The sequence below is a fragment of the Hydractinia symbiolongicarpus genome, chromosome 7 (assembly GCF_029227915.1).
Source record: "Hydractinia symbiolongicarpus strain clone_291-10 chromosome 7, HSymV2.1, whole genome shotgun sequence".
In the NCBI taxonomy this organism is placed as follows: domain Eukaryota; kingdom Metazoa; phylum Cnidaria; class Hydrozoa; order Anthoathecata; family Hydractiniidae; genus Hydractinia; species Hydractinia symbiolongicarpus.
Genome location: NC_079881.1, coordinates 18,304,101 through 18,318,373, shown reverse-complemented (window position 1 = coordinate 18,318,373; position 14,273 = coordinate 18,304,101). Strand labels below are relative to the sequence as shown.

Sequence of the window (14,273 nt, the reverse complement as noted above, 5' to 3'; positions counted from 1 at the left end):
TTTTTACTTTGGCTGCAGATGTTTCGGAAAAATATAGTGTACATAAGGCTTTTTGTTGCTAGACTGAATAGTAAAGCCATTACTGGGATACTGTAATGAAATGTGCTGATGATTCTAAAAAGAAGAAATACTATATATGAAGGTTTATCATGGCACTTGTGTGTAATCAAGTTGAAGTAGAGCTACTTTGTGTTTAAGCTCCCAGTTCTGGGGACAGCAGACCAAATCCTGCTTCCTGCACAAAATAGCCTCGATTTGAAAAAATGCTTGTTTGATTTTAACATTTATGTTGTGAAAATTTGTAAAACTTGAACAAGTATTACCATGAAATGTTGTCATGTTTATTGAAGATAAAGTTATATGGTCAACCTAAACAACTGGTGTTTTCTACTTTTATTTCTACTTTGTCTAGACTGTTTGTTGGCAATGACATTTGTGATCCATTTGATAAAAATGACAATGAACTGTAAGTTACTTTATAAATTCATTATTTAAAATTTTGCTGTGTTGACTTTCTTCTAATTTTTAAACAATGTTATCCCTTGTAACATATTCAGATACTAAGAAGGGTTCACACTTAAATATAGCATGCTTGTTATTTATACATAGCATGCTATAACTGAATCAAGTCTTAGTTAAACAGCAGGTAAAAATTTGTAAGGAAAACTTATTTTGAAATCTCTACTTAAAGCAGGTGTTTCAAGGCCGTTTTTATTTTTGCTTCAGCTAAAGCATGTAAACAAAGGTCAAAAAAGAATGTTAATAAATATTAAAACAATTAGCAAAGCAAAAAGCATCCCCATTTGCAAACTTGATCTAAAAATATAGCATGCTTTAAATATCCAAGTGTGACCCCCAATATCTTTATTTGAAATGTTTATTGTAGCTACTTACAATTTGTATACTTTTACGTGTTATATGCAGAATCTAAGGCGTAATGGTTTAAAGAATATAGTTTTTTTTTTAATTTTTTTTGTAATTTTTGTGGAGAAAAGATATGTTTGAACTACGAAACAACAAAATTTTATTATTAAAAAAGTATAAACAGTTGTGCAGTAATAAATTGATTTCCATTTAGTCTTGGTGTGGACCCTGACATGACACGTTGGTATGACGAGGGATGGGTGAAGTGCCAACCAAGAATTAAAACAGTCGGTAAATCATTTTTGTGCAGCAGCAAATAATTACAATGAATTGTAGCGCCTTTAACATTGATAGTTCAGTATGTCACTCCAGCAATTGACTCATATACATCTTCATCCTTGCAATTTACTTTTATTATTTATAATAAAGTGCTGGAGCCATGCATCTCTTTCTACTTCAAGAACACCAGCATTTCTTCTTTCGCACAATATTGAATAACACAAAAATTATCTTTTTCTCAACTTAACGTAACTCCAATAAATAAAGCAACACAAAGTAATTATCCAACACAACACCAATAAATAATTCAACACAACAATAATTTATTAAGTTTTGTATCTATTGAAACATGTCCCATCTCAATATCCCATATAAGATATAACATACAATAAGTAAAACAAAATGACAAGCAAAGAGTATAGACCCTTTCCATGCCATTTTTTCACATTTTCTGTGATTTTTTAAATATGAGAGTTTGTGAAGGACTTATCTATACAAACATTTATGCCTGTTTATAATTATCATTCCAATTTGTTTTGAATTTATGTAGGCTCATGGAATGTGTCATTTATTATTTCGAAAAGTGGAAGATCAAAGCGACTACAGGATTCATTGCTGATAAATAGCAATGACGAATTGTATAACTACCAGATTTACGCAGGTAATATAAATTTATCTAATTTTAATTTTTAGTGTTAATAAATAACAGTTCCTTTGTTATTGGATCTGTATCCTGTTTTTTTTATATTAACATTTAATTAATGAGTTTATTTGACAACTGTAGATGTTGAAAATGTTGAACCTAAGATGGGGAGCATTAATGGTGGTACGTTGCTTTCAATAACTGGGAAACATTTTGGAAGCAACAAAGAGAACATCAAAGTAAAAGTAGCAGGTGTCGATTGTAAAGTGGTCAGTGTTGATAATGAATTGATAAAATGTCACACTGGTGTGCAAGATCTGCAGGCGTCAGAGGGCGAGGTCTTCCCAGGTTAGTATTTTTTCATACTTTGTGACTTCTGGAAGAGAATTTATTTTTGTTAGTTAAGCTTAATGGGAAAATTTGTAGCAAATTGTTTTGTATTGATTTATTATGGTTAAGGAAGAAATACACTTACATATTTATTTTTAGGTGGGCGTGGGCATTATGAAGAGATTTGGCCTCAAAAAAGTCACAGTGTTGATGAAATTCGAAAGACGTACACCAAAAATACTCCCATTGAAAGTATTTCAAGAATTAGATACGATACTCAAGAAATACTTAGTTACTCTCGTCATCAAAAAAGATACAGTGCTATTGCTGGAGCAGTAAAAGGTTTTCTAAGACCACCATATTCTGGGTGGTTTAATCTTTTGATTAAAGGAGATGATGAAACAGAATTTCTGCTAAGTTCTGACATGCATAATAGGTCAAAATCAACATTGGTAAGTAAGGAAAACAACTTTTCATATTTTTTCAACTTTTTATTCGAAGACAGAAAGCAACATCAGAATTCATTATATACTGTATTCACTCTATTATTCCTTTTGCAGGATTAGCGTTTCAACCTTAGATAAAGGTGGTTTATTAGAGAGTCTGAGATATTAGGGAACCACAAATTATTGTGAAATTCTGCTTACACTGCTACATGCCAGAAATATTGGAAAGATTAGATACAATACAGACTTAATAGAAATAAAAATTGTCAAAACTTTGAAATTTTTTTCACTTTTTTTGTCCTTTTATTTAGCGCAAAGTTGCTTTCAGTAAATACCACACCAAGAGAGCATACATGTATTATCCATCACAGACATCTGAGTTGATGTATTTGGACAAGAATCACGAATATTATTATGAAGCTTACGTTGCAGACGGTGGAGGGACTTACGATCTTGCAATTGGTTTATTTGCTGGCCGCACTAATCATGCAAACAAGATTACCAAATCTGCAGTGAATGAAAAGCAAAAAATTACCATTACCAGCACTGTTGAACCAAGTAAACAGGTAAAACAAAGCAAAAGTGTTTTTGTATCTATTTTGGAATCATTTTTTTATTTAAAAAACTTGCATTAATGTTTCCTTTAAGTTTCTTTTAATTTTTTTTATTGCAATTATTTTTAAAAGCTTATCACATTTGAAGCCTCTGCGCAAAATGTTGTACTCACTATGGGAAGCAAGAGTAGCATTCCAATTAATAATGTTTCAAGCATCAACGATGTAACCGAAGCAGTAAAAGACTTACTTTCGGAAAATTGCAAATTTCTAAACTTTCCCGGTGAGAAATAATTAATATTTTATGATTATTTTATTATTCTACAGATGCCAACAAGATACTTCCCAAGGCATCACACTGAACTAGAAAAAAATTCCATTGGCAAAAAACTGTTTGCACCAATGGGAATATACTTGTTGCATTACAGCGTGAATGAGGCAAACTATGCTGATATCAGCATTTCTGTGCTAAATTTGTATCTATATTATAATACCTGTATACGTCTTTCTGTCTGTAAGGCAAAATGGTAGCTTAGCTGCGCAGTAGCGAGAAGCATGTAATGCGGTATAAAAAGGACGGGGGAACCCATGAATTTTCCACGGGCTAACGACTAGTAAAAATAAATGCAATCAAAAGTTGTTTTGTAAATTGGCACAGAAAATTGGCCAGCTTATTGAATGATTTTCAAGATTCTATGGAATTATAAAGGACATATAAATAACTGTTATAAATGTTTAAGAAAAGCTTGTCAAACACAGACTAACAAGACTCATTATAAATTTCCTTTTAATCAATAAAACTACAAAAATTAAATCAAAGAACTTCTAAAAAAGTATTAAATAGTTTTTTGAACGACTGAATGTAGGACAGACGGTTAATTTGGTTGTTTAAGAAACTAGTATTGATGTTGCAAATTGATAGAACACACAATTACTTATTCTGCTTAATTGTTTGGCCATGGACTCATTACCAGCAAGTCAATTTGATTTTTTGACTGCTTCTTTCAATGTTCATGCACTATCAACATAGCTAACAAAACCAAGGAGAAAGTTTAAAAAATAATAATAATAATTATGACTGTCCATCATGTTAAAAGAAATAAAAATCGATATTCTTTTATTACTGATTCGGAAAGTCAAGTTGGAAAGCACAAGTGTATAGATGCTCTCCTGAAACATATAAAAAAACAGATGCAAGTTTATTACAAATAAAGAAGGCAACTCATTTTAAATAAGATTTTGGGTCTGTTTTTACATTTTACATTGATTATTATCTAGCATGTTGTATCTAATAAAAATGCAGTAATAATATTGTAATAATGATAATTACAATAATAATAAAAATATAACAGCAATAATTAAAAAAAATAAAAAAAAACTATTTAATTGTTTAATTTAAATTAATTTACTTATTTATTTATTTTAGGAAATCCTGGTGACATGTACTACTTTGAAGATTATGAAGGAGAAAAAGTTGGGACTGAATATGGTAGCAGAACTAGTGTTATGAGAGCAGCATGTGGAAGAAATATGCTTTTATTGGAAAGCAACATGTTACCATTCTATGGAGGAAGAACAACACATAAAAACGGCGAAAAGACTGACTCGTTTTATAGTGCTCATGAATATCCTTTTGTAGGTTTATTTTTTTTTCTATGCTTGTATTATTCAACATCATACCATTATTTAAATGCAAAAGTGCAAAGATATAATGATTGAAGTTAGTGTATAATATTTGTCAGCTTAGTTATGGTACACTTCTCATACAATTCTTAGATTCGCAAATGCATTGAATTATGTATATGAATTATGTATATGACATTATTGTTGGTACTCTGAGAGGTAGAGCAGGTGAAGTAGTTTAAATGTTAGAACGTAGATCTGTTGATATGTGTTGTGTTCAGGTTGTCAGGTGGAGAGGATCTTCAGTGGGATTTGTGGAAGGTAGGAGGGCAAGGTATAAACTTTTTTGGATTAGTAATAGTCATGGATATGGAGGAGTTCGCATATTCGTTGCAGAGAAGTGAGTAGAAAAAGTAATAGATGTTATGTGTGTTAATAGTCGTATTATAGTGGTTTTCGATACGTAATAGGATTTCGATACGTAATAGGATTGTCACTTTTCTGTCAGTTTATGCTCCACAGTGTGGACTCAGTGAGGAAGATATAACATATAACATGATATAACATGAGTCAGGTGGTTGTCACAGACACAGATAGATTACTTCCTGGTTAGAAAGTCAGACAAGAAAGTGGTGAAGGACGTGAAAGTTATATCGGGGGAAGAGTGTGTTTCCCAGCATAGGTTGCTGGTTTGTCATATTATCTTGAAGAGTGTTAAAGAAGCCAAGGGAAAGTATAGCCCCTGTCGTAAAGTCTGGAAGCTACAGAAGAGATTGTAACAAGACAATTTAGTGCAAAAGTTCGGCAGTTAGCCCACAATGGTCAATGTGATAGTGACAATGTTGAAAGTACTTGGACTACTTTGAAGAATTGTCTTCTAGAAGCTTCTGATGATACCTGTGGGTGGACGAAAGGACCAGCTAGTCATAGACAGACCTGGTGGTGGAATAATGAGGTTGACCAGCGTAGAAAGGAAAAGAAACTTTGGAAAGAGTGGAAGTCAGGTGGTAGTAAAAATATTCATTTAGAAGCTAAGCGTTGTGCTCGTACAACAGTGTATAAGGCAAAATCAGAAGCAGAGAGAAACAGATTCGCAGATGTGTTAAGAAGAGAAGACCAGCACAATGATGTATTCAAGATAGCAAAGCAAATGAAGAAGACTAATCAAGATGTTGTAGGTGAGAAGTGTATACGTAATGATGAAGGTGTTTTGGCTAGCAAAGAGGAGGAGAATTATTATCAGAGGTTACTTAACACTGAGTTTGATTGGGATGAGGATAATTTATCTGATGATGGTTGAAAGCTGACATTTAGTTTGTATGCAAGCGTTGCAAAGGTGAAATTATAGAGAATGAAGTATTTCCAGTGATGTACAACAGTGGCTCATTAGAGATAGTTGAGAACTTTCGTTACTTAGGTGAAATGTTGGGCAGTGAAGGGGGTGTTGGAAGAAGTGTTACTTGCAGGATAGGTTCTGCTTGGAAAAAGTTCAGAAAGTTACTTCCTTTGTTGACTAGCAGAGTCCTGTCAATTGACGTAAAAGGTAGGTTGTATGAGGCCTGTGTAAGAAGTGTTACGGTAGTGAGACATGGGCAGTGAAGCAGGAAGATCTTGACCGTTTAGAAAGGAATGATATGAGAATGGTTAGGTGAGAGACAGAAAGAGTTCAGATGAGCTAAGAAGCAGGCTAAGTATTCGTAGAATGATGACATTGCAGGTTTGAAGAAAATGACTGTGATTCTGTTGGATTAATTTTAAAATATAATGAACTTGTTTAAAGAAGAACTAACGAAAAAACTTACATAGCTTCTTTGCAATAAAATCATAATTATTTATTAAGTAAACAACATCAGATAAATAAAGCTACCCAAAGATTTTTATCTTCTTTTGAAAAGGGTAAAATTCTAGATGTTTTTTTCTGCCTTATTTTTTTCTGATACATCTTTTTTTTGGTGGTCAACCCCATCACTTTAAGACTTTGGATGATTAATATTGAAAAAACTTAAAAAGAAAATTATGCACTATAATAAACATTTTAATCCTGAATCTGTTCATTACTGCTATAGTTGGCTCTTTCTTTTTGAGTAAAAACTTATGCATTATGTATAAAACTTATACAACTTATACATAACAGTTAAAACTAACTTTTACTAGCAAAATCTCATACTTACTCATAGTCAAAAACCCACCTTATGAAACACAATGTCATATAGGAAAGTTATATATTGTACTATATTTTTCTTCCGATGGAAAAGTTACCATCAAATTGTAAACAGTTCGGTTACATTATTAAAAATTGCTGTTTTGATATGATGGTGGAGTTGTTACACAAAAGAAGGTTTATGCAGACAAACAATAATTTTTCTTAGGTCTGCTTTTCAATGGTTGGTCCGTTCAGAGACTATATTCGTGTTGGATTACGATACCAAACTTCAAGTTCTGAGAGATATGACAATGTTGATCTTAAGATGCCAAGCAGTGACAAAAAGATTCGATGTGTGAACTTAAAAGAATTGATATTGACAAACAGCTGGCTGCTTAACACTAGGAAGATGGAAGCGATGACATTTCTTAAAGTTTATAGCATTGGATTTCATAGGAACAGTAGCTATCTAGCTGAACTGGGTACATACATTGATAATTTTTGGATTGGAAAACAGGAATTGAAATGTAAGTAGATTATTAATTGTTTATGCAAGAAAGTGACAAGAATTTGCCTTGTCTCTTTGGAGATGGCTATTTTGGGTTTTTGACAATTAAGTTTAGTAATGTATACATGAGAATGATACATATTCAAGATTGATTTACAATGCTGGATTTAAACTAATTTTGGTATGAGTTTCATCCTGGAATTAATTCTTTTTTTTGCGCTAGTCAAGGTCCTTAAAATAATCAGTATGAGTTGGTTTTTTGGGATACTAATACTGAAGTCGGAAATGTAGCCTTGGATGTTCATAATATTGATATTTCTTTTTAGTGCAATTAATTTATTGAAATTATGCTAATTTTATATTGGTGTGAAACTCGCATGCAAACACATTTCATTTTATCCTAGGACAAATTTCATCCCAGGGACAAATTCCATCCTGCTTATAAACGTGAAATTTAAAAGTTTCTTATTTTCGGACATTATTTTTTGAAAAAGAATCAGAAAAATAAAAGAACTTTCATAAATTATTTATATAAGTCAATTCTTTTGCACTCCAACATTGTTTTCATGTTAAATGGAAAAAAAAAAAAAATAGAAACAAACAAGGCTTCTTCTAACGATGATCTTGGTATAGGATAAGATTATCTTTTAGGATAAAATTACCTTTTTGTGTTGAAAAATAAATAACCTGTGACAGAGTGGTTTCAAGGCACATGATGCAACTTCTATTGTTAGTTAAGAAAGTGGTAGCTTTCAATTTTTAACTTGTTGCTCATAATTTGTTGCTTTTTAAAATAGGAATAAACTATTACTAAGAGTACTTTTTCTGAGTTGAACTTAGTCTTACCAGGTTTTTAGCTGATGTGAATAAGATATTACTTCAGTAAAAGCTTCCATAATTGCCAAATGTCAAGGTAAAATGTCATGAATTTGAACGGCTCCTGCAGCTCAAATAAAAAGCTTTGAGCACTAGAACTTTTACCAGAAATAAGAGGTTTATTTATTGAGGTTCCAGATAAATGCTAGTCAACATAAAAATAGGAATTGCAATAATATATACATATATATGTTTTTTATTTCAGTGGGTACACATACTCCTGCTGCTGGAAAGCAGTGGATGAAATCATTTGTAGTGACAAAAGAAAGTGCAGCATCTTGGCAAATAGAACAAGTACCAGCCAATTGCAGCTCAGATATCCCTTCGTTTACTGCAAAGGATTGGGTGGTTGCCAGCAGACAACATTCTAGTGTTATATATGAAAATGGAGGAAAGCTTATAAACATCACAACGTTAAAAAATTCTAGTGAAGCAGTGCATGGAACCTTTTCATTGCAATATACCGATGAGAAGAAAGTGTATAACATGTCAGGTATCTACACATTATCTTCACATTATTGAGATCTTAAATGTCCTGTTAAATTTGCCTGTATCTTTACCCAGTCGGCCACCCGTGGAAAAATCCATGGAATCGACTGTTTAATTTTGCGGGAGTTTTGTTTACTATTTCGTGTGTCAGTTGCACAACTTTTTCCTCCTGGACGCAAGACAAAATATGATTATTGTTATAGAATAGGTGATGCAAATAGAGATAGGTGATACAAAACTTTGATCTCCATAAAATAATCCGCTGAAAGCATTTCGATATGCAAATTGTGAACTGCGACCTGCTACTTCGCGCATTGGTTAAAATAACCAACAAGTTTTATAGCGTGAATTAATTAACAATAATTGACCAATTATTATTTAAAACGATCCCTGATAATTTATAACAAAATGTACATACATTAATATGAGCCCATTGCTATTGCCACAATACTTTATTTCATTCTGTAGACTTGCCCGCTGACATATCTTCAACTGAGTTAAAGGAAATTTTGGAAAGTAGAGTGGTTGGAATTGGAGACTTGCGTGTTGATCGTGGAGGAGATTGTCATGGGTATAATTGGGAAATTGAATGGATCTCTCATGGTGGAAACAAGAATGAAATCGTGGTCACAAATCAATTGCAAGGGGTGGATGTACAAATTAATGTTGAGACACTCCGAGAAGGCGGTATTATATTTGGTCCGTTGACTGGTGAATTTCTTCAAGTTGCAATGGAAACACCACAGGTAAGAAAACTTCTTTTTGTATCATTAGTATATTTATATAGAATACAGAAAGTATGGACAAGTATAAAAAAATCTATCATTTAATAGATTTTTGACTCTTTTATCTAGAAAATTTATTGTACCATATTACAGAGTTCATAATGCAAAAAAAAATCACCTGAAAAAAAACAATGTTTTGTTTTAGTTTCACATAAACGATGATCCTAACTTGCTTTGTTGCATTTTGCATTTTGCATGCTGCATTTTTTTCTTTGTAACTTTGAAAAAACACTTTCAAAAAAGCTTTGTCTTTTTTTTACATTATTTTACAAATCAAATGCAGTCAGGTGATACTGTAAGATACAAAGCCTTTGGAGATGTTTTTTAATGACTTTTACTGCAGTCTTATCCTATTTCTGGACTCCTTTTATTTGTAGGTTGTTGTTACTGTTAATGACATTGTGTCAAGCTGTCGAAGTAATAACTGCTCATTTGAATATTCAACTGCTCAAACTCCCATAATAAAGTCAATTACTCCAACTGAAGGTTCCACCTCTAGTTCATGTGAAAGTGTTACCATCAGCTGCACCGGGTGCACAAGTGAAGTGAATAAAACATCTGTTGTCATTGGAAATGCACCATGTTCTGTAACATCAGCAACTGAGAGTGAGATTACATGTTGTTTAGGTGAGTGCACCTCTCCCCCCCCCCCCCCCCCGCAGCACGTAAAAAAATAAAGACTAGTAATGTTGGTATATCAAGTGGTTTTATGCAGATTACGTAAAAGTCAGCACACACACATTTTTTGTATCTAATTTTTACTTTGTTATTTTAAGGTCATTCACAAGCTGGTGAAAAGGAAGTTGTTATTAATATAAATGGTAAAGGAAATTCAAAGCCAGAGTTAACTCCAGTTATGTTCAAGTAAGTACTGCTAGAATACCTGATTTTTTTTGCGATTAATATGCCATATGGAAAAGCATTGCTATAGATTTTTTTAACAAGTAGAAGAGGACGATAGTGGTTGTGTTATTTCTATTGACTTTACATTTTAGATACTTGCTAGTTACAACATCTGTTACACCTAATACAGGAGCATCAGTTGGAGGTCTGCATGTAACTATTTCAGGTTCTGGATTTGGAGAAAACAAAGACCATGTGTCAGTTTTCATCGGTGTCCAGAAATGTAATGTTGAATCTGTAACGATGTCGACAATTGTTTGTGTGACTTCTCCAGGAACTGATGGATTATATGATGTGACAGTAAGTGCCTTTAATATCTTTGTTGTTGTTGTTGTTGTTGTTGTTGTTGTTGTTGTTGTTGTTGTTGTTGTTGTTGTTGTTGTTGTTGTTGTTGTTGTTGTCATCATTGTCGGCAACATTGTCTTCATTCTTTTTAGCCTTGAAAATAATATATATGGATGTAATAAAAACATCAATTTCAATAAAAAAGAATAATTCATCATTTTTAATTCTGTAGGTTAGTGTCATAAATCAAACTTCTGCTGTGTCAAATTCATTCAGATATGATTCTACATTGAATCCTGTCATTACTGACTTGTCTCCAAAAAATGTGTCTGTGGTAGGTGGTACAACTATTTCAATATCTGGCTCAGGATTTCTAAATGGTGCCGAGTTGCCTAAAATTACTGTAGATGACACTGACTGCATTTATGTGTCTCATACAAGTACACAAATTCAATGCATTACCCCAAGCCTTAGTGTTGGTGAAAGGAAAGTATCAGTTAGTATGACTGGCAGAGGCTCAGCATATTCTATGATATATTACTACTTGCACGTGTACGATGTTAATCCAAAATGTGGCTCACTTGTTGGCGGTTCTTCATTGACAATAACAGGTGAAGGTTTTGGTGATAACAAGACAAGAGCTACAGTATTTATGGGAGACCATCCGTGTGATGTAAACACTCTTAGTGATAATAAAATAACATGTAAGACAACATCAGCATCAAAGACAGTACACCTTGATAACAGTGCAGCCCACCCAGGTTTGTTTTTTGCTTTTTTATCAACACACCTCTTAAGATTATTGCCATTGAACAAACTTAGAAACAAGTCTTTTTCTTACAGAATTTGGACCAGGCTATGCATGGAATTCTTCGATAGTGAATCTTGTTGTTGGTGATAAAGTTAAGGTTAGTTCAAGTTTTGAAAATGCAGAGGAGATTAGTAATATCGTTGATGTAGTGCATAGTAATAATCTCACCGTTTCTCATTTATTTATTTATGATTCCACATTTTTTAGTGGCACTGGGCTACGAATCCATTATCAAATCTTTTGATTGGAATTTACCCCGCTAACAGTGATGATTCGTCTGATTATGACAACACAGATAGTATTTGCGCTCCTTCACCTAGTGGCAGTTGTATTCAGAGATATGATGCTCCTGGCACTTTTTATTTTACAAGTGGTCTTCTGGTTGATAATGGCAACACCAAGATAGCATTTGGCGGGAAGATTATTGTTAAAACAGCAAAAGATTTCGTGACACATTTGAAAGTTTTCATTAACGGTATTTTCTGTTTATTTTATGTAGATGCCAATATTTTGGTTCGAAACACTAGTTTATTATAACTTTTTTGATATTGTTGTTTATTTTTATAGGTCACCCTGCATTACAACTCCCGACATCTTCTTGCATACAACCTAGTCAGACTTCTAATATGAATTCATCATGTTCTCAATGCAGTCACAATTACACCTGCTCAAAGCTTCGGTTCTCATATAGTAATTGCTTTACACCTGTTGTTACTGAGGTGGAAAACAAGAAGCCACAAAACCGCCGTTTGATTTTGAGTGATATTGTCATCAAAGGAAATCTATTTAGTTCAGTTATTAATGAAAACATCGTTCACTTTGGTACGCATCAATGTGTTGTTAAGGAAGCGAGTGACACTGTTCTTGTTTGTGCTATGGATATTTCCACCGAACCACCGATGAACACATGGCTACCTTTATCACTGCATGTGAAAGAGAAAGGTGATGCTTTAATCAAAATCAGTAATCAGTTTGAAAAGTCTGTGATTTTTCAAAATTCGTTGACATTTGTTGGGCCTTCATCTGGATCCTATGGAGGTTGTAGAACTGTAAATATTACTGGAGCAGGATTCCATGATTCAATCAATGTTACAATTGGTTCATCATTTTGTACAAAATTGGCACTGTCATACGTTAACATTCAGTGTGCAGTGCCAGCCATGCCGTATAATAGCACGCTTGTTACAAAAGTTCCTATTCGTGTTTTCGATACACTGTACCAAACGTCACACGATGGCTGGAATAATAAACCAAACCATCAATACATGTTTGAATATAACCCTGCTGAAACACCAGAAATTTTGGAAATTTCTCCAACGACTGTGCACAAACCTAATGTTGTGATTAATACCAATGTCACCAAAGTTGGAACGGACTCTAGCAGTCTCAAGATAGAGATAGGGAAAGTCACTTGTGAAGTGCAGAGTTTGAAAGAGTTTTCTAACTTTACTAATATTCTTTGTTTCCTAAAAGAACTGGAAGCTGGAGAACATACACTGGTACTGACGCATCGCCAATATGGTTGTGGGGTTAGCAATGAAACCTTTATTATTACCAGTTCAGCATTGGTGTCTTCTGCTCAACCGAGTAGTGGGAGCATATATGGAGGAGCTGAAGTGACAATTCATGGTCATGGCTTCCATTTACATGGAACAGATGTCATGTTTGGAGATAAACCGGCTGACATACTATCTATAAGTCATTCACAGATTGTAGTTAAAACACCTGCCTCAAAAGAAGGAGAAGTTGCAGTAAAGGTTTTGACAGATGGAGTGTCATTTGATGAAGTTAAATTTGAATATGCCACGGCTAAGACGCCGGAAATAACATCATTATCTCCCACAAATGGCGTAGGTGGAAATGTATTAACCCTGGATGGTCAGTTTTACACCAATGATGCTGTGGATGTGCAAATTAAAGTTGGTGATACTGTGTGCCAAAATCTGGCTGTGTCGTCCAGTCAAATCACCTGCACATTAGAAGAGCATTTGGCTGGGGTGCAAAATGTCCAAGTCTATGTCAATGGATATGGCGTATCTAGTAGCGAACAGACATTTACGTATAATTTGCAAGTTAGTAGCATCCAACCAGTGGAAAGTGGTTTTGGGGGTGGACGAATTTTAGACGTGACTGGGCGTGGCTTTGGACATGATACAGCTGTGACTATTTGTGGTTCAGACTGTGCTATACTGGGAAAACCAACAAATACTACACTAAAATGCCTTTCACCAGTTTTTAATGGTGAATATTCTGTTAACTTGCCTGACCAAAACTGTGATGTGAATGTGACTCAAAGTGATCAGTCAATAATCTATAACACCAAGTACACGTACAAGCAAACTCTAACATCGTCAATAACTGATGTTAGCCCACGGCGTGGTGGAACTGGAGGCGGAGTTAGACTAACGATTACTGGTACCAACTTCCTTACGGACAAGAGTTTATCAACTGTAACCATTGCTGGTGTCAAATGTCCTATTCAATCCATGACAGCAACTGAAATTGTTTGCATCACCGGAAGCACTTCGAATACTACGTTGAATACCAATGTCATTGTTAATTTTGAAAATCAGGGCTTTGCTGTACCTATTAATGCAACGTTTTCATACGTTGACGTTTGGAGCTCGAAATTCTCTTGGGGTGGTATGTCACCACCACAGAAAGGTATATAATTTATTATGTTTTTTCATAAAAGCGATCTTGGTTAGGCTATGATTTTTTAAAAATTCAGTTT

The 14,273-nt window shown here is 33.8% G+C and overlaps 1 protein-coding gene across 2 annotated transcripts in view; it reads left to right on the top strand.

Moving 5' to 3' along the window:
* The window catches only part of LOC130649568 (fibrocystin-L-like), a 39,374-nt gene that overhangs the window by 3,883 nt on the left and 21,218 nt on the right, over positions 1-14,273 (top strand). For both annotated transcript variants that reach the window (XM_057455864.1, XM_057455865.1), the window contains exons 6-23: positions 413-466; positions 1,079-1,155; positions 1,694-1,804; positions 1,928-2,134; positions 2,276-2,568; positions 2,874-3,128; positions 3,249-3,399; positions 4,543-4,751; positions 7,109-7,409; positions 8,472-8,759; positions 9,224-9,501; positions 9,918-10,167; positions 10,317-10,404; positions 10,536-10,743; positions 10,961-11,489; positions 11,572-11,636; positions 11,747-12,014; positions 12,107-14,203. In XM_057455864.1, coding sequence (XP_057311847.1) covers positions 413-466; positions 1,079-1,155; positions 1,694-1,804; positions 1,928-2,134; positions 2,276-2,568; positions 2,874-3,128; positions 3,249-3,399; positions 4,543-4,751; positions 7,109-7,409; positions 8,472-8,759; positions 9,224-9,501; positions 9,918-10,167; positions 10,317-10,404; positions 10,536-10,743; positions 10,961-11,489; positions 11,572-11,636; positions 11,747-12,014; positions 12,107-14,203 — 5,729 coding nt within the window. The remainder of the gene's footprint in view (positions 1-412; positions 467-1,078; positions 1,156-1,693; positions 1,805-1,927; positions 2,135-2,275; positions 2,569-2,873; positions 3,129-3,248; positions 3,400-4,542; positions 4,752-7,108; positions 7,410-8,471; positions 8,760-9,223; positions 9,502-9,917; positions 10,168-10,316; positions 10,405-10,535; positions 10,744-10,960; positions 11,490-11,571; positions 11,637-11,746; positions 12,015-12,106; positions 14,204-14,273) is intronic.